The sequence below is a fragment of the Coptis chinensis genome, unplaced genomic scaffold, assembly GCF_015680905.1.
Source record: "Coptis chinensis isolate HL-2020 unplaced genomic scaffold, ASM1568090v1 utg3977_pilon_pilon, whole genome shotgun sequence".
In the NCBI taxonomy this organism is placed as follows: domain Eukaryota; kingdom Viridiplantae; phylum Streptophyta; class Magnoliopsida; order Ranunculales; family Ranunculaceae; genus Coptis; species Coptis chinensis.
This window is the reverse complement of record NW_028238150.1, coordinates 167,652-188,668: the sequence shown is the minus strand read 5'-3', so window position 1 is coordinate 188,668 and position 21,017 is coordinate 167,652. Positions and strand designations below refer to the sequence as shown.

The following is a 21,017-nucleotide window of genomic DNA, read 5'->3' as shown; positions in this document are numbered from 1 at the left end:
TTTGCGGGGACGGCCGGGAGGCGGATAGTGAGGATGGGAGGCGACGAGGCTTTCGCTCTTTTGGGGGAGGAGGACGATAAAAAGTGGAGCTGAATATTTACCAAGGTGTGCAAGGAAGGGTCAGCTAGTTAGTAAGGGGTTCCGTGGAGAGGGATCTATGCCGAGGACTTGCCTTTGAGAAGAGCCCAAACCGCGGAGTTGCTCAAGATTGCAGACTTCAGCCGAATGAAACCGGATTTGGAGTCGGACTTCCAACCTGCGCAGGAGAAAAATAGAGACAAGGATGAGTCCGCAAAAGATAAGTCAACATAAGAAAAAAGAGGCAAGAAAGTGAACTCACCCCGAGGGGAAGAAGGTGAGATGGTTGAGAGTCACTTCAGGTGGAACCTCCGCAAGGACACGCAAATTACCGTAAAACATACGTGGAGGGTAGTGATGCCAAGTTTTGTCCGGAGGTGGTGAAGTTTGAGAATGAAAGGATCGCTTACCGAGGCGGACACGTAAAGAATGGTATCCCACACTCACATCTTTGGTACTTTTGGCGTATATAATAATGAGAAATTATGTCGCCAAGGACTATTCGGGGCTCGTGGTGGAGGTTATAATAGTTCGGCGGCATACATGATAATGCCGAAATTGCCGATACCCTGGCAAGGGGGAATGTTGAAATGGTTGCATACGTCTACGTCCAGCCGGGACAGTGGCAGACGCAGCCCCGATACAATTTGGCCGACTGTGACCACAAGGCATCCCGGTTTGGGGGGAACCAGATGAGGGAAATGAGTCACGTCGGGCACGTGCTCGAGGAGGATGTCATTTGGGATGCCATAGCCAACCCTAATCGCTTCCAAATTAGGTCGACGGGAGCGTGGGGGAGGCGGTGGAAGCTTGAAAGGCCGCCCAGTGGTGGAGGGGCCGCCGGGCGGATCGCGGAGGAGAAGACTCTCCGCCAATCGGCCGCTGAGGAAGTCGGACCGTCGGAGTGAGAATCCGACATGGGAGGGAGCTAAGGAATATGAACAGTTTACAAGTCAAATGTGAAAAGTAAGGAGAGAAGATTACCAACCCAAAAGGCCAATCCAAAGACAAAGGCTTAACGTTGGAGAGGCGAGGTGTGTAGTAGAATGGAGGAACGTGGAGGAAAACCGGAAAGGGATGAGGGTGAATGTAAGCGGGGCGATTCGGTGAAGAAAAGAGGAAGTTGTAAAAAAATGGCTAATCGATAACGGGCTAGGCGTGAAGAGTGAGAAAAGAATGAAAAGGAAAGAAGGAGCGAATAGAAGTGGAGGAAGTGTGGGGTAAAAAGGGGAAAGAACTAGGAGCTTAAAATCAAGAGGCCTTGTTGAACGCAGGAAAGGTGACGCGTGGAGGGCAAGAACCGAGGCGACGCAGACCCGAACACGGGGGACACGTCGCGCCAACAATAGAAAAGCGTGCGACCAAATTCTGGAAAAGCGGCAGATTATTTGGGTTCGAGTCCACGAACATTCCGGGTGGTCCTTGAAACTTCGAGAGGGGGCATTGTAGGCTAATAGATTTAGGATGGCCGCTGGTCCGGGCGGATGAGGAGCCGGAAGAGGGCGGTGTGTGGACGACAGGCAAAAGCACCCGAGGCAAATGGGAGAAGCCAAGTATGGAGGCCGAAAACCGAGGACGATAGGAGAACATGGGCCTTGTTTCTCCTTCTCTCTCATGTTCCTCTTCTTCTTCACTCTGTTTAACTTCTCACCATTTTTCCCATTCAAATCCCTCTTCTTCTTCTAAAATCTTTATTTAATGTAACTAGTGTTGTCGATTTGTGTGTGCCCTAGAATATCTGGTTAGGTTTGTGCCTACAAGTGTTTGATGTGTGAGTAATTATCAGGCACACATTGTTGGAGCCCTTATCTACAACGTTTTTGAATGTATGACTTAAGCTTCGACGACACATATAAAATTGTCCAACAGAGCTGCTGACTTCCCTCGAGCTCACTATACAAAAATTGACTCGGACGTTTCTGTTCTATTTCCAGTTTTTGTTAGAAAAGTGGTATACCACTGGACACCTTGTGTACCTTCGTCAGTCCTTAGTACTGAAGTCAACTCCATAAAGTCCGAAATGAGAAGTGTAACTGGCCTCAAAAACATCACCATTGACATTCTTTTATCTTTTTAATAATTGGTTACTGATAGATTCACTTACATGTTGACTTAGCATACATGTCTCTAAAGTAATCTCTAAAATCCACAATAATGATTTAAAGTTTTAAACCAATGAAATCAAAGGATCCCTTTATCTGCTCCTGTTCATTCTCTTTAAAATTTGGCAATCGAGATCCAATCATCTTCCTCATAGTAGCAGGGTATCTGCCATATACAAAAGGTTCGAGAGACCTGGTAAAATGATTAAGAAGAAATCAGTTGTCACTGTTTAATGATTGAAAGGAGATTGGTTTAATACTAAGAGAGAAATGAAAATACTAGTAACTTAGTAAAGACTAATCTCAACTACTTATGTTCATGCAGATCTCCCTTACCAACCAACAAGAAAATCGAATGTTCTTTTTGCTGTAGGGCGATGTCCTGGGTGCCTTCAACAAGCTTAGTGTTGGATAGAATACTATCATATATTGAAACATAACAGGTTTTCAACACCAGAACAAAAATGAACACTAACCCCCAACCTTCTTATATACAAAGCAACTTACTTAACTTCTGTACTCCCTCCTCCCTCTTCCCACTTCAAAAATAGCAGATAGTTCCAGATACTTATTTAAGAAGCACCTGTCAGTGAGAGCATGTCCAAAGTGACAACGATGACCAACCTCAGTGTCATAGCGTGGTCACGAATTAAATCACAGGCCGCAGTTCATTGATGTCGTGAGAACAATCATCTCAAGTCTATATTCACATAAATAACTCATAAAATACTTGAATCCGATTCAATTTTTTCTAGACTTTATCAATAATTCCAGGTTAAGGAAACAATCGCTTCAGATTCGTTATAACTTCAATTGCCAATAGTGTTTATTCCATGTCAATTAAGTTTTTTTTTTTCATTAGTTAATATGGAGAGAAAGAGAAGAGATACCCGAGATAAAAGACAAGAAAAGAAAACTAGTATAGGAAAGAGAGATAAAAGCCTGAGACAGAGGAGAGAGAATTTGGAGGGAGAGAATTTTAGGGAGAGAGAGAGAGAGAGTCACGAAGAGGGAAAATAAGAGATTATTTGCCTTTTTTTGTGGTGTTCCTTTTGTTTCTCATGTGGGATTTTCTTTTTTTGTCAAGTCCGTAAGTTAGAAATATAAGTACATCCGTTTAAGAGTCGGGTTGTATATATATATATATATACCAAAATAAAAGAGAGATAAAAAAAACACGCGATTAATCTTGAAGAAGAAGATCGGTCAGCAGTTAACACTTGATTAAACCGAACTTTTATTTATATTGATGGAAGTTTATATTACGGGGGAGAAAGAGCACTCTTATCACACTTAAACAAAGAGAGAAAAATAAAAGGTAAAATGAAAGATATCCCTCAACAAGGGTGAGGTGTCCCTTTTATACTAGTCGGATCTCAAAATATAATTTGGAGTCCGCACAGGAAGTGGCTATGTGTGTTAAAAGAGTCGCAGTCGACTGGGCCACCTTGACAAGGCATACTTGTCTTTAATTTCTGTCTTAAAAGGATAAGAATCCTTATAATGCTTACTTTTTACTTTAAGAAAAGCAAAAGGTAAAATGTCCCATCTAGACAAAAGCATTGCAAATCCAGCTGTAAGGATAAGAACCCAAGCAAAATAATGTTGATTCTGTTTCTGGTCCTTATCATGGGCCATAATGTCGGTCATTATGTTCAGGAGTGCCAAGTTGAGTGCGTAGATTCTCAACAACTTGGATAAGGATATCATTATCCACATCTTCTGGTTCTGTGTCAGAGGAAAGGTATCCTAGATGATTAAGAAACTCATAAGGTCCTTCTTCATTAATAAGCTTGAAAATTTCCATAGCTTTTGGGCTAAGAGCCAAAGAACTAGTTCTGCTGAATTGTTCATAAAATCTGGTTCTATTAGAATTGTCTAGAGATTCTGTAAGGATCAAGAATCTATCAGATTCAGACAAAAGAGTGAACTTTGGATACTTTTGTATTGAATTATATCTGATAAACCACTTAATCTGATGAAGACCAATAGCAAGAATTTCTGCCATTTCTCTAACTCTGTCTTCTGCTGTAATGGTATGAAATTTCTCCTTAGATTCCGAAAGAGAAAGAGTTTTTGATATATCAAAAGGTCTTTGTTTGTGGATTCGGACCATAAAAATTGAAGGATAAGTTTCATATTATGTGTATTCAGGACAAGCTGTGGTAAATTCACAGTAAATAGTTCCATGCCATTTTATCATAGTATTTTCTATGGCTTGGACCAATGGATAGGCCAAGAATGTTATGTTATTCTTTCCTGCTTCTAAAGAAACCTATGTACTGATGGTGATGGATTTAATAAATCCCATCTCTAATAATTCATTGATTAAATACATATCTCCAGGAAGAAAATATTGCCAAAATGTGGCTGGGAGGAGTAAATGAATATTTTGGTGCATACTGTGGGTTCCTTCAGTGATGTGAGCAATACCTTTAATGATTAAAGGACAAGTTCCCAAAACAATTGAATTCCAATTAAGAATCCACTTCTGAAAATGTGAAGGAGGGAGGTTTTGAATTACTTCCGGCAAGGGTGCTGGAAGAGATATTTTGGCTTTATTCCAAAAGGATTCTGAAAAGTCTTTGGAGAGAGTACTCCAAGACACACAATCAAGGAATCTCTTTGACTCACTAGTTTTATTTTTGAAGTCAGACCAAGGCTTGATTGAATTCTGGTTTATCTTGCTAAAATATTTAGCAGTAGTTTTAAGGATCTGGAGAAGATTCCTCTTATTATTTTGATCAAAGGAATTGATAATATTGTCCAAGATGGACTTCTGAAAGCTAATAAGCTTCTGATGTGTAAAGAACTTATGCCTGTTATCATGGACATAAGGTAACTCTAGATAATCAAATCGTACTTTTCTTTTACCAGTACTGTTAGATTTTCTAGAAGGATTATCTGAAAGAACTCCTTGAATGGTCTTTGAAATAATCGGACTCAAGGTTTTACCCTTGTTGATCTTTGTCGGATATACCAAAGAGACTCCTGAGAATAATACCATTTAGGGAGGCCTAAATTGTCCTCAAGGATGTTGATGAACTCAAAGATCGCCAAAGATATCTGTAAGGATTCGAGAGACCATTGTGGGCTGCCTCGTGTCTTTGTCCATATAATGGATTCTCCATCGAACCAAATTGGAGCATTCGGATTACGTAAAAGACATTAAATTATGTCTTAGATGCACAGGATATAATCTCGGAGAAATATTCTCTAAATAATGAGGAGTATGTTGCTTCCAAAATATTTGGATACTCATAGAACATCTGTCTGTGACTTGATTTTACAGTCTTGGATCTTCATGTCCTGCAAAGAGGAAAAGATAAATTCGAAGACCAAAAGGTGATCCTCAAAGTTAGTGTAAATACCATAATTATCAATTTTATTAATAGGCATAATGGTATTTAAGAAAGGGGTTCCCAGTATAACCTGCTGGGTAAGATCCTTTATTAATAAAAAGGATAGAGGTATATTAACCTTATTTTTACTAATAACGACCTTAGTAAGTTTATGCTGAATTGCTATTTTACTGCCACTAGCACTAGTCATAGTTTGAGTGGTAGCTTCAAAATATTTTTGAGGAATTAATCCTTCTTGGATGCAATTCATATCTGCACCACTATCAACTAAAGCAATATAATCAGTAAGAATATATTCTTTGTTAATAATCAAAGTTATAAAAATATTCCATTTCCTAGAGAATATAGAGGAAATAAAATTGCAGTGTTGAAAGTTATTGTCAGACTTTTCTATAATAACTTCCTTAGATTGGTGTTTCTCAATTTGAAACACTCTTTGTTTTAATTAAAGAATCTCCCCATTGAGATTCTGGACCTCTCTATTCAGGTCATGATAAGAAGATTTTGCAAGTCTAGGTTTATTGCTTCCTAGGCGATCAAAGACTTCTTTCAGATTGTATCCTTCAGAAGGATCAACAAGATTATCCTTTACTACTTTAAATCAAGTTTTAATTAACTTGAGCTTTTTTTTGCAAGTAAGGAAATTTATTAAAGAAGGAATTGTCAAAGACAATACAAGTTACATATTGTATCAACCAAAACGATAATATGTCCTAAAGGGACATTCTATCTTAGAGACAAAGTATGGTCTACTAGAGTACCATATAGAAGTATCCTTCAATAAAGTGGATCCTTTCCTTGCTGCTGCATCCGCGCTAAAGTTGCATTCTCTCTAGACATGTGATAGCTTCCAGTGTTGTAAACGGGAAATTGCTCGCTTCCATCTCGCTCGAAACCTCCATGGGATTGCTTCGCCATTGAATGCTTTTACAGCAACTTCTGAGTCGGCTTCAATCCATATGCAACCCCAATCCATCTCCACCGCTTTCTCGGCTGCCATGACTATGGCTGTGCATTCGGCATGATAGCTGTCTACCCGACCCAGAACCACAGCCAGAACCCCAACCACAGCTAACTCCTTATTCCGGCATACCATACCAGCCCCGCCCTTACTAGGAACTCCCTGGGCAGATCCATCGGTGTTGCATTTGATGACATTGCCCCACCTGGGCGACCCAGTGCACTTCTTGGATCAACTGTCTTTGGTGCTTTTCACATGTACGCCCGACCTATCAAGAATGCGAAATTCTTGCATGTCATTGCGTTTTCTGCCTTGTGACAGCCAGCCTGAAACCTTGATCCCCTTCAGCACTTCTCTCGTAATGAAACTCAAGCGGATATGTATGTCCGCTTAGTGTCTGGGTTAGTAATGGAATCTATAAGATTCAGAACAGACTGCTGATCATTGGTTAAAACATTAATAGTCAAACCATTCATCTGTAAGATAGCTTCCATGCTATCACATTTTGATTGCAACATGTTACACTGACATGGTGCTTCATCATCAGAAGAACTAGAATATGGGTTATCATATTCAATATCTGATTCGGAAGAATTAGTGTTAAGTAAAATATTACTTAACTGTAATTTAAGATCTTCATCAATCTCTAAATTATTAAGTTTCTGTTTGGTTTGATGCCTGTTGGCATAATGGCCAATCTTTCCACATTTTAAACAAGTAACATTGATTTTGTTGTGTGGATTTTTATAAAACTCTTTATTAGGTTTCCAATCCTTTTTATTCTTTCGAGAGTATTTTCTCTTGTAGTTTCTGGGTTTTGTGAGAAGAAATCTTCTTCTTCCTCTCAGGAGGAATATCATAAGCAAATTGCTCACAAAATTCTCCTAATTCTTTTTTACCAGAAAGATTCTGTTTTTTAAGCTGATGTTGTAGCTTTAGATCATTACAAAGGCTAAGACCTTCCTGAATGACCTGATTAATGAGACTCCCATATGTGTGAGACTCATAAGAAATATTAGATCCTCCATTTAAATCTCTAAGCTTTTTCCTAACCTTTTCTGCAAAGAAGTTAGGGAGACCATCAATAAACTTAGATTTCCAATGCTCACTATTAGCATCATGTAATTGAAGCACTTTGGCTAAGAAGACATCCTTATACCATCTAAAATGAGATAAGGTAGGACATCTAAGATTCTAGAGCATCTCTCTATTCTTTTCAGCTGATAGGCCATCAGGTCTAATAAAATGATGGACAATAGAAAGACATAAAGTATAAACCGCATCAGATATAGATATATCCTGGTTTGCTTCTGAATTAAACTCCAATTTGGTAGAGTTAAAGATTTCAAATATTTGCTCATTAGTGAGAACATTATCCCACCAACCTTTGAGAATACCAACAAAACCATGGGTAATAAATCTACAAGCATCCGCATCTGTATTACCATGGGATTTGCAAACACTCGCATACATGAGCATTTCCTGTAAAGTGTGATAAATCTGATAGTCAGATTTAGCATCAATATTCCATGTATAAATAGTTTTAGCCTGATAAGACGTTTGGTCATTAAAATAGGCTTCTTTATACAGAATGTCTTGGGGAGTAGGTCGAGGATAATAATTCCTACTATGGCCTACATGACCCATCTTATGAGTATTTTTCTCATAAGTGACCTTGTTAATATTAGGTGAAACAAAATTTGTTTCGATATCCAAAATCTCATTTGGATTAATATCATCCTCAGAATTAGATTCCTGAGATAGAATGTTAAGATTCAATTTACTTAATTGAGTATATAATTTCTCAATAAAATCATTTTTGGATGACGATTGATCCAACTTGAAGTTTGGAATATCCAAATGAGGCTGAATAGATGGTCTAATATGACCCGCCAGAATATATCTTTTTTAAAGAAATATTCTTTAAAGGTTCTTTATCCTTATTTTTACTAGGATCTATCCTAGGGATATGTTTAAGGATGTTTTCAGCATTATTCTCAATTCTAATTAATTGAGCTCTAATAGTCTGTAAACACAAATTCGTATAATTATTTTGTTTACAGATTTTATTAATATCTTCAATACGAACAGATTTGTGCGTATCTTCTTGGGGCTTGATATAAGCTACAGTTTCCAGACTGTCTTTCAGTTTTAAAGGTGTCGTAGGAGGATGAACGGCTGTCATCTCTTTTTCATCAACAGTTGTCCATTTCTTTTGATGAAATTCTAGAACACCAATATAATTTTCAACAGGAGCAAAATTACATTTCTTAATAGTAATATTCTCCTTATTATTAGCAACAGGTTGAGAAATACTCTCTTCCTGTACTTGAGTAAGGCTTACCTCTTTATTAGGTAAATTAATATCCTTATTAATTAAGGTATTATTATTATTATTATTATTATTATTATTATTATTAGATAGCTCACTATTTAGTTTGGCCTTAAGCCTAGCCTCTTGTTTGGCTATTAAATAGTCAGTCATCTCTTTTCTCAGAGCTACACGTTCAACTCTGCCATTCAGGATTTTATGATCCTGATACTCAAGACAAAACCATTTTGCAAGAGTAGTTCGATTCCTTTGATGATAATCATAATAATCATTATAAGGTCGAATCATAGGTTTCAATTCTGTAGGAGTAAAATATTTACTCAACTCTTCATATTTTAATTTATAAAATTGATAAGTTTCATAAGGTGTAAAATCCATTATAAAACAAAATCCATTTCTGACGCTGTGGGAGATTCCCTAGCTTTCTGTGTATAAATACCATGTGGTATTTGTTGATTAGAGATACGAATTTCTTCTACAGATTGATTATACTGAGATATGGATTCAATATCTGAAATTGAATGCCTAGAAGATTGTGGTATGGAGATCTTATAAGAAGATCTAGAAGACAAACTTCTACTAACAAAAGGTTTCTTAAAGTTCAATATAACTTCACCTTCTGTTGATTGAATTATTTGATCTAAATCATTATTAATGATTGGCTGTGGTTGAACAGCGTTCTGCAGATCCATGAATCTGGAAATTAAATTTCACTCCAAGGAATCATCCTGGGTGTTGCTACACTAGAAGTTAAAAGATTTGTGTCAATTAACACAATCTTACAGTGTAGTTTTATATGCGATGCATTTGGTGTTAGAGTTTGTAACACCTTATAGTGAATTCTGTAAGTGATTCCAATCACCTCAGATCTAGGTAAAAAGTTATAACCTTTAGCCTGAATTTGTAATGATAAAGAATCATAAAGATTTCTATTTGATAAAGATAAACTTAAATTAGGATAGACATCAAAATAGACTGGTCCATGACAAAGACTAGTCTCTACAGCTCCTATGAGAGACGGTAAATAGTCGAGACATCTAGCATCTCTGAGAGTTGCTTGAATACAAGCATTCATACCCAAAAGGGTCAAAGGTCTGAAAGCAACCTGTATTAATCCTATATGAATAAATTTATAATTTTTCACATAAGAATATAAATCCCGGTGACATAAAAGATGCAAATTATTACTCATTGAATGTAAACTAATAGTTTGTTCCATAGTTTTTACTGCAATTTTGCTGGTCAATTTTTCCATCCAGCTACCATATTTATATATGGTCTTGGGATCCATATTATGAATCGTCCATTTATTCATTTTATCCTGTGTGTCGAGATCATACTCGATTAATTCTATGTTCTTAATTGAACTCAGATCATCATTATTTGATGACTGTGCCATGGGTGTTGAGGTGTTAGTGCAAAACAGGTAGAGTATAATGAATTATAACTATACCAAACAGTATTAAAACTATTCATGATGCAATTGTTGATACATCGTCTTCTTCTCCAAATATTATAAACAGTACAATCAAAATCAAGTCTTTAATGTTTATATTAAGTAAAACCACGTCTGTCAACGCCTTACGGGTGCTATGCATGATTAGATTCAATGCCCATATGTAAGAGAAAAAGCATAATCCACATATTAACACCTTATAAACAACATGTACAAAAAATAGTATCTATTGAATTTACTTGAAAGAGTAACAGTCCTCACACATTTTATTTACATGTGAAAATTTTCTATTGTATTAAAAACATGCATATATCTATATATCTAATTAAATATTACAAGAGCTCTATTAAGAAGGGGAGGATGAGTGTGACGACTCCGGGAATCAGTCTTAGTACGGAGGATTTGAAGAATCCACTTTCTTCATATATAAAAATAATTCTATACTGCATAGAGTTTGGGTGGAAGAAAAACCCACATGCAGAATAGTGTGATAGTGGAAGAAAATTTTACATGTAAATTCTTGTCAAGTAACAGGATTCCAAATACATACACTTGCAAACCATGTAATATACAAATTAATCTAAAAAATCACTGTGTAAAATCAATACAAATTAATCATGCCTGTTGATGGTGGAGAGAACTTGGAGAGGTGGAGAGAACCGATAGATTGGTGGGCAAAAAAGAAGCACCCTTGAGGGTTTTTTTTGGTTGAAAATCGTGAACTTTTCGGGCGAGAGAGTTTTACGGTGGTGGATGTAGAGTTTCAGAGTTTTTGATATTGGAAAATCTTATTTAGTTTGATTTTTACCGATATTTTATTTTTCAAGGGTTTCTATTTCAATATTGAAAACCCTTGATATACAACCGTTAGATCATCTCAAAACTGGTTTCTTCCTGACCGCTCGATATAACAGCATAAAAAACCAAACTCCTTTATTATATAGATATGAAAAATAGGAAAGAAATTACCACACAAATTCCGCACGTATAAAAGAATAATCAAGTTATGTTAACTAGACATTAACTAGACAGGATGCAAATGTTTTGAAGTGTTGTCAGAATTAGGATCTATGGGGGAAAAAAACAAAACTACAACCACATCCGAAGCCCACCCAACAGGCCCATTGGGTCTTCTCAAGCCAAACCAAATCTCACTATGTTGCCCTTCTACTACCAGCAGCGGTACCGGCAACAGCACCGACACCCAGCCGGTTTAGGCATTTCCACCACCGGTTCGGGCATTTTTCCAACACGTTCGTGCATTTTTCCATCGGTTTAGGCATTTTCCAGCTGGTCCAAGTGTTTGTCATGCTGGGTCAGGCGTTTTTCATGCCGGTTCGAGTGTTTTCCTGCCAGCCCAAGTGTTTTTCATGCCGAGTCAGGCGTTTTTCATGCCGGTTCAGGCATTTCCCAGCCGGTTTAGGCATTTTTATATCAGGTCAGGCGGTATACAGGCCGGTTCGGGCCTACTTATATCTGGATCCAATGAATTTCTACCATTTTCAGGCTGGGTAAGTATTTTTCCTTGTCGGGTCAGCAATTTGCTAGTCCGGTTAGGCCTTTTTATGCATATTTTGGCCATTTTAGGACTGAGTTAGCCTCTTCCATGGCCATATAACTCTACATGGGATTGTTTTTTCGTAATTAGCTATAGTATTTAGAAAAAATTAGAAACTCTGTGAAACTCTAGATATGGTTATATTTTCGTAATTAGCTATAGTTTATATAATACTTTTTTATAATTAGTAATAGAGTTTAGAAAAAGATGGAGTCTCTGCAAGTATTCCAAAAAATAGATTGGTAAGGATATATCTATAATATATATCTAAGGGACAAAGATAAATATTTGTTTCCTATTTTATCTCCTACTTTTGCTTAATTAGCCATGACACGTGGACACTCTAGAAACGCTTTCTCAATTAAAGAGGGTAGAGCTATAATATATCCTTAGATATATATTATAGCTATACCCTTTTGGCTCTATTTTTCAAGGCTTCACATAGTCTCCAATTTGTTGTAAATTCTAATACTAATTACGATAAAAAAAATTCCAAATCTTTAGATATATATTATAGTTATACTCTCACCAATCTATTTTTTGGAGCACTCACATAGACTCAAATTTTTTTTCTAAACTCTATTACTAATTACGAACAAGTAGGATATAAATAAAAAACCAATCCTATCTAAAGTTTCACAGAGTCTCTAATTTTTTCTAAACAATATAGCTAATTATGGGGAAAAAAAAAGAGACAAAAAACTAAATTGCTAAAAACAATAGTTTTAGCCAAAAACGATTTTCTTAAAACTCTTAAGCCATAAAGAATAGTTTTCACACTAATCTCATGTGAAGTTTAACATAATAAAATTCCTTTTTAGAAAATGACAATAAAAATATGAAAGAACAAAGGAAAAAATAAATTGAGTTGCTTGAACATTTACTTTATGCATTTGTTAACCACGCATGTGAATGAGAAAAAAGGAAAAAAAAATTAAACTAATCATAAAATAAGTAACAATACGGGTGTACACCCAAAACAAATAAAATTGTATTATATGCACTATATATATAGGCCTAACAAATAAAGTTGGATCAATTTGATGTATCATCCACGGTGGGATTTAGACATTTAGTCATAGTTAAGAATTTCAAAAACTACAATTCCAGCAACAATAATTACGACATATTCCAATTAAATTTCTGAATTTTATAATTTCCAATTTTAGCATAATAACGAGATTCAATTAAAGCGGACGTTGACTTAAATAAATTATATAACTATTGATTTAGTTAAAGTGGACGTTGGGCTTAAATAAATTATATATCAAACCAAACTAAAACAAATTACATGTGGAAAACTAAATTATACAAAAAATAACATCACAAAATATATAATAGAAAATGAAAAAAAAAATGGCAAACCAATAATGACAAGTATTTTAAAATATATATAATACTGCATGAAACTAACGTCAAAGAACAATTAACGGGAAATATAAAACTAGATATAAATATATCGAACTAACCTCAAATAATATTTAACGGAAAATCAGAAATTGGATGCACATGCAAGTATTAAACTAATCTTAAAAAGTAATTAATGGACAATCGGAATATGGATACAACTGCATTAAACTAATCTCAAAGAATAATTAACGGGAAATTAAAACTTGGATATAAATACATCGAACTAGCATCAAAAAATAATTTTCAGGAAATCGGAAACTGGATGCAAATGCATTGAACTAACTCTCAGAGATTAAATTAATGGGAAATCGGAAAATGGATGCAACTGTATTGAACTAACGTAAAAAAAAAATAACTATAAATTGGAAACAGAATGCAAATGACTAAAACTAATCTTAAAAAATAATTAATGGGAAATCGGAAACCGGATGCAACTACACTGAACTAATTTCAAAAAATAAATTGAATGCAAATGCATTAAACTAACCTCAAGAAATAATTAACGACAAATCAGAAACTGGATATGATGCAAATTCATTGAACTAACCTCAAACAATAATTAACGGGAAATCAGAAAGTAGATACAAATGCAACCTCATCAAATAATAAACGAGAAATCGGAAATTGGATGCAAATGTATTAAACTAATCTCAAAGAATGATTAACGGGAAATCGAAAACTGGATGCAAATGCATTGAACTAACCTCAAAGAACAATTAACAGAAAATTGGAAATTGAAAATTGGATGTAAATGCATTGAACTAACTGCAAAGAATAATTAACAAGAAATTGGAAACTTGATGCAACTGCATTGAACTAGCTAACCTCAAAAAATAAATAACATAAAATCAGAAACTGGATGCAAATACATTGAACTAACCTCAAAATATAGTTGTGTTATCTGTTGTGGGAATGTCTCGATAAGTATATATAGTTTTGCATTTAAAACGGTGTTTATCATATCTTTTTTCTTATGATTGGGAACACCTTGCTATTCGAGTAACTTCAATATGAACTTCGTCTTATTAGACAATCTCACAAACCTTCAATCAAACTTCTATTATTAAATAACAAAATGAAGTTGAAAGATTTTATCAATGGCGAGTTATTTTTTTTTACTAGATATTACGTGGGAGTTTCATGTTATAAGAAATTTGGATGAGTGATCAATACAATATTTGTATATAATAGTTCTGCATATATAGTTGCATACATTTTTCAGAATAATTAATGTGACAGGTGTAATTTAAAAAATAATTAAAAGAAAATCGAGAACTGGATAATCTTTGATGATCCCATATAGTAAATCAAGTATAATTTATTTTTATGTCATATTTGCAAAGACACTACAAATGGATCAGTAGAAAGTTGATATTATACACCACATTGGATAGTTAAAAGGAAATTGAAAACTGGATTCAAATACATTGAACTGAGCTCAAAGAGTAATTAACGGAAAATCATAAACTTTATGCAAATACAATAAACTAAACTTAAAAATTAATTAATTAGAAACCGAAAACTGACTGCAACTGCATTAAACTAACGTCAAAGAATAACTAACGGGAAATTAGAAATTGGATGCAAATTCTTGAAAAATATTTAACGGGAAATCAGAAACAGTATGCAAAAATGCATCAAACAAACCTCAAATATAACAGGGAATCGGAAACTAGATGCAAATTCATTGAATTAAACTAAAAAAATAATTAACAGGAAAATCAAAAACCGAATACAACTGCATTGAACTAACCTCATAGAATAATTTGCGGAAAATCAAAAACTAGATACAAATGCATTGAAATAACCTCAAAGAATAGTTAACGGGAAATCAGAAACCGGGATGAAATTACATCGAACTAACCTCAAAGGATAAATAATAAGAAATTATAAACTAGATGCAGATGTATTGAACTAACCTCAAAGAGTTATTAATGAGAAATTGGAAACTAGATGCAAATGTAATAAACTAATCTAAAGACTAATTAACGAAACATCGAAAAATGGATGCAACTACACTGAACTAACCTCAATGAATAATTAACGGGAAATCATAAATTTGATACAACTGCATTGAACAAATAAACCTCAAAAAACTAATTAACGGGAGATCCAAAACTTGCTGCAAATGTATTGAACTAACCTCAAAGAACAATTAACGGGAAATCGAAAATTAGATGCAATTGCATTGAACTAATCTCAAAGAATAATTAACAGAAAATCGAAAACTGGATGCAACTGCATTAAACTAAAATCATAGATTAACTAATAAGCCGAGAAATCAGAAATTGGATACAATATCCTCGATGAATATTTAACGAAAAATCGGGAACTGGATGCAAATGTATTGAAATAACCTCAAAGAATAGTTAATTGGAAATCGGAAACCGGATGTAACTACATCGAACTACCCTCAAAGCATAAATAACCATAAATTGGAAGCTAAATGTGAACTAACCTTGAGAAATAATTAATGGGAAATCAGAAACTGGTTGCAGATGTATTGAACTAACCTCAAAGAGTAATTAACGGGAAATTGAAACATGGATGCAAATGCAATGAACTAATCTCAAAGAGTAATTAATGAAACATTGAAAACTAGATGCAAGCTGCCTTTGAATTAACCTTAATGAATAATTAACGGGAAATCAGAAACTTGATACAACTACATTGAATTAACCTCAAAGAGTGATTAATGAAACAATGAAAACTAGATGCAACTGCACTGAATTAACCTTAATTAATAATTAACGGGAAATAAAAAATTGATACAATTACATTGAATTAACCTCAAAGAATAATTAATGGGAAATCAAAAACTAGATGCAACTACATTGAACTAGCATCAAAGAATAATTAACGTAAAATCGAAAACTTGATGCAAATGTATTGAACTAACCCCGAAACATAGTTGTATTATATGTAGGGAGAATATAATGTCTCGATAAGTATAGTTTTGCATTTTAAGTAGTGTTTATTACAATTCTTTTATTATTATTGGAAATGTCTTGCTATTCAAGTAGCTTCAATATCATCTTCGCCACATTGGGCATTCTCACAAAATTTCAATAAAACTTCTATTATTAAATAACCTAATAACAAAAATATATCGATGAGTTTTATCAAGGTTTGGTATTTTCTTTTTATAAAGAGTGGCGCAAGAAAATTGAATGAGTGATTAATATAATTTCCATATCTCATAGTTGTGCATAGTTGCTAATATTATTTAGAATAATTTAATATAACGATTGACCGTTAAGTAGGGGCCGGGTTCAAAGTTAGTATATATATATATATTTTATATATATATATATATATATATATATATATATATATATATATATATATATATAAATATAATATATATAATATAAAACTAAAAGTAGAATTAATAAGAGTCCTATATTGGGCGCCACACAAATTGGATTGGGTGACCTCATCCAAGCCCAAACAAAATGAACCCCAAAAAAGCCCAGTACATCCCCCACCTAAATCGCGAAACCGGGAAAACCTTTTCAACTGGTATCATCTCTTTCACGGCACTCACTCACAGAAAAAAAAACCAAACCAAACCAAATCACAAAAAAATCAAAAACTACTGCTTCAATCCGTCATTACAGTTTTTCTTCCTACAAAAAAATCACAACAACAACCCGTCATTACAACATCAAACCCAACAGAAGCATTTTCTCACAACAACAACAATCATCCTTCAATCATGTCTCTTTTGGTAAACTTCACTAGACTACTACTCTTTTATGTTTTTCAGTCTTTTTAGAACTATATATGAAATGGGCTTTTGTTATTTTAGTGAAATATTTAGTAAATATTTTTTTTTTTTTTATTCATTTGATGGTTTTATGGTATGTTTGTTATTTCAGCATCTACTATTTTGTAAAGATTTATGTGTTTGGTAGTGTTTTTTTTTCGATAATTTCATATAAATTACCACTCCCGATATATGGGCTCTTTAGTGACATTGATGAGATAATTGATTTTGGCAGATTTAGTTTTAATTGGCATGTTTAGTGCTGGCTCTTTCATCTTTCCGAAACGTTATTACTACCTTTCTTTCATCTATACACCTCCAGTCATCATTCTAAGTCGATTTCGGTTCCATTTGACCCTTTACATGATTATAAGCAGGAGCACTGTTATGCAAGTGTTGAATCTATTTGTTGAGTCTTATTATAAGCACATTGATGCATATCATTTTATCTGCGGATTTTGATTTATGAACTATTGACATATAGTTGCAGGAGAGAAATACATCATATAGATGTTCTTTTAGGACATATAGTTCAAGGAGAGAAGACATCAGATAAAGGTTCTCTTATGATAGAAGAGTCACATTTGGCACCATTAATTATGTCATATCTAATTTTTATGTTCAGCATAAGGCTGTAGTTACATTCTTAATATCTCATGTAGATTTTTTTTTGAAAAAACTTGAGGTTACAGTCCCCCCTGTTTTATTAAGATCTGATATATATATATAGTTCCTTCTTTGTCCTCCTCCACAATCTTGAGCAACTGAGCATCAAGGGGCCTAAAGTAGTTATAGCCATCAACAGATTCTAGAGTTGCAAGGTAATCAGCAGCTCTATTAGTCTCCCTATAGACATGTACATAGTCTATTTTACTCATCATAGATGCAATATCCCATATCGATGCTCTAAGGTTCCAACACATCCATGGCGCATCTTCTTCTTTCCTTAGAATCTGAATTTCCCTTTTGGAGTCGGAGGCTACTTCAATGTTTCTCTTGTGTAGCAGTTCACAACCAATTAGTCCTTCATGTATAGCTTTCATCTCTTGATAGAGGACAGAGCTTTGACCTCCACTTCCAGTGTATGCTAACATAACATCACCATTTCCATCTCTAATAGTCCCTCCCGAGCCAACACTGCTGTCAGTTAAGGACCCATCAACATTGAGTTTGACAGTGTTTGTGTCAACTAGTTTAGTCCACGTACATTGTATATGAACATGTTCCTTGAATACAACAGTGATGCCTATTCTGTTGATGAGGTTTCTTGCATCAAGGTGAACTTTTGTGGTAGCCAAATAACCTTGCAAGTATGTCTTCATATCTCTTATAAGCTGAGTATAAACTACTTGCCAAGATTGTGATGTGTTCTGAAATCTCCTCGAGTTTCTTTCAAACCATATGGAATAGACTGCAGTGCATATAAACACTTTGTATATCTCGGCGACTATAGAGTTAGATCGATGAACATGATTTCAAAATGTTGTGTCATTCCCTATTTGAAGTGAGAGTAGCGGCATACAACCCCAGAAAAGATTTGATACTGCTCCAGATGTTATTCAAGTATGGGCAATCGAAGAAAAGATGGTTTGAGTTTTCTCTAAAGTTGTTACAGAGACAACATGATGAGTGGGTGAGTACTTTTTTCTTGATCAGTCTGTCTTGCGTAGGCAGACTATTGGCAAAGAGTTGCCAAGTTGTGAAAGAATGTTTTGGCAAAACAAACTTTTCCCAAACCATGTTATACCATACCACTTTTTCTCTTGGGACTCTCAAAGCATCATATGCGGTTTTTGAAGAGAAAAGACCATTAACTGAGGGTGTCCAAATTACCTTATCATGCTCCAGATAATTGTTAATCTTAGTTTCTAAGATATTCTTTTTGAGAGCCCCTTCGGGTAAACTATGAACAATAGCATTCCAAGATCTATTAGTGATAAGAGTGCTCACTTTTGCATTGAGAGGGACCAATAGAAGATCAATTGCTCCTGGCATATCAATGAGCAGGGTAGATGTACACCATGCGTCATACCATACCCAAGTTCCTTCTCCATTGGCAATGATATACTTTATAAGAGACTTTGCTGTTTCTCTTGTTTTTAAGATGTTGCGCCAGGACCAAGAGCAATCTTGAGGTGTCTTTATCTTCCAGAAGTACTGATCTTTGATATTATTCTTCCAAATCCAGCTGCTCCATACAAAATCTTCTTTGGACACTATCTTGAAAACTAAGCCACAGTAAGATGCTTTGTTCCATAGTCTAAGGTCTATTAATCCCAGACCTCCTTTAGTCTTTCTCAGAGCAATTCTTCCTTTACTTGCATGGTGCATTCCCTTCTCCATATCTGGTCCACACCATAGAAAACTGTTGCAGATTCTAGTGACTTCATTAAGCACTGTCATAGGTAGAACAAATGTCTTTGCCCAGTACACATGAAAAGAGGATAGTACAGAAGAAACTAACTCAAGTATTCTTACATGAGACAAACATCTAGACTTCCAGTTTTGAACTTTCTTTGTTATTTTCTCAATAAGGGGTTGACATTCCCTTATACCAAATCTTGATGAGACTAAGGGGCGGGAGTCCCAAATACAGCACAGGTGGTGTAACCAATTGTACTCCCATAATGCTTGCTAAGCAAAGACTCTTTTCATTACTCAACCCTCCAGTGAGGAGAGTAGTTTTGTTTGTGTTGATTTTGAGACCTATAATTTGTGCGAAGGAGAAGAGAATAGCTTTAATTGTAACCATTGATTGAAGATCACCTCTAAAGAAGAGCATCAGATCGTCAGCAAAACAAACATGAATGGTTTTTGTTTTTTTGCATTTAGGATGGGCCCTTATGAAATTAGAGTTCAAGCCTTCCTTCAAGAGAATACGTAGGATCTTCATAGTAAGGACAAAGAGAAAAGGGGACATGGGATCACCCTGCTTGAGACCTCGCTTGCCTTTAAAATAACCTTCAGGGGTTCCATTCACAAGCACTGAGTAATATGGAGATAAGTAGCACATATTAATCCATTGGAGCATAGAAGATGGAAAGTTAAAACATATAAGCATTGCTTCAATGGCAGACCAGCTCACAGAATCAAAAGCCTTGCTAATATCCACTTTAATAGAACATCTCAGGAGATATACCTTTTCTTGTGTATTTTCTCAAAAGCTCATGTGACAGTAAAAGATTATCTTGAATAGATCGCCCTGGAATGAATGCAGCCTGGTTCTTGTTAACTAGAAAGTTCATGACTTCTCTCATTCTCTTAACCAATATCTTAGTCATGCATTTGTATGTGGTGTTACAACATGCAATAGGCCTAAAATCCGTGGCTTTTGAAGGGTTTGGTATTTTTGGTACCAAACATATGTAGGTATAGTTGATTCCCTTAGGAACTTTCTTTGAATCCATCATATATTGGATAGCTCTGGTGAAATCCTGACCAACCAGAGACTAGCAAGACTTGTAAAAGTAGTCATTGTATCCATTTAGACCAGGTGCTTTATAGCTATCCTTTTCAAAGAGTGCTTCCTTAATTTTCTCTACAGTGATGTTTGCTTCCAACATAATAGCTTCTTGTATACTTACTTTAGAGTGAACTTTGAGGTTTTGGAAGAATTCACAATTGTCCTTCTCCAAGTATAGATTTGAAGTGATCAACAAGAACTTTCACCACTTCAGTTTGATCAGACATTGTGATCCCTCCCTCATTCTGAATGGACCAAATCTTGTTAGTGCATTTCCTTTCCTTCACCAAGTTGTGAAAATAGGCATTGCACCTATCTCCAAAGACCATGTATTTGTTACCTGCTCTTTGTCTTATATCTTCGTGTTCCATGTCTAGAAGGTCACAATAATCTTTTCTCGCCTTTTTTTCAAGCTGAATCATTACTGCATCATGTGGAGAAGGTTGAAGCTGTAGTTGAATAGAGTGTAGAGAGATTCTGGCATCTTCCACTTTACTTGAAAGGTCAGTGAAGTGTTGCTTTGACC

At 35.2% G+C, this 21,017-nt stretch overlaps 1 protein-coding gene across 1 annotated transcript; it reads right to left on the bottom strand.

The window, feature by feature from the left end:
* Positions 1-18,516: 18,516 nt before the first annotated feature.
* Positions 18,517-19,431, bottom strand: LOC147473195 (uncharacterized). The gene has a single exon (XM_086587737.1). It carries the CDS (start codon positions 19,429-19,431, stop codon positions 18,517-18,519), a length of 915 nt encoding a protein of 304 aa, XP_086443863.1.
* Between the last annotated feature and the right edge of the window lie 1,586 nt (positions 19,432-21,017).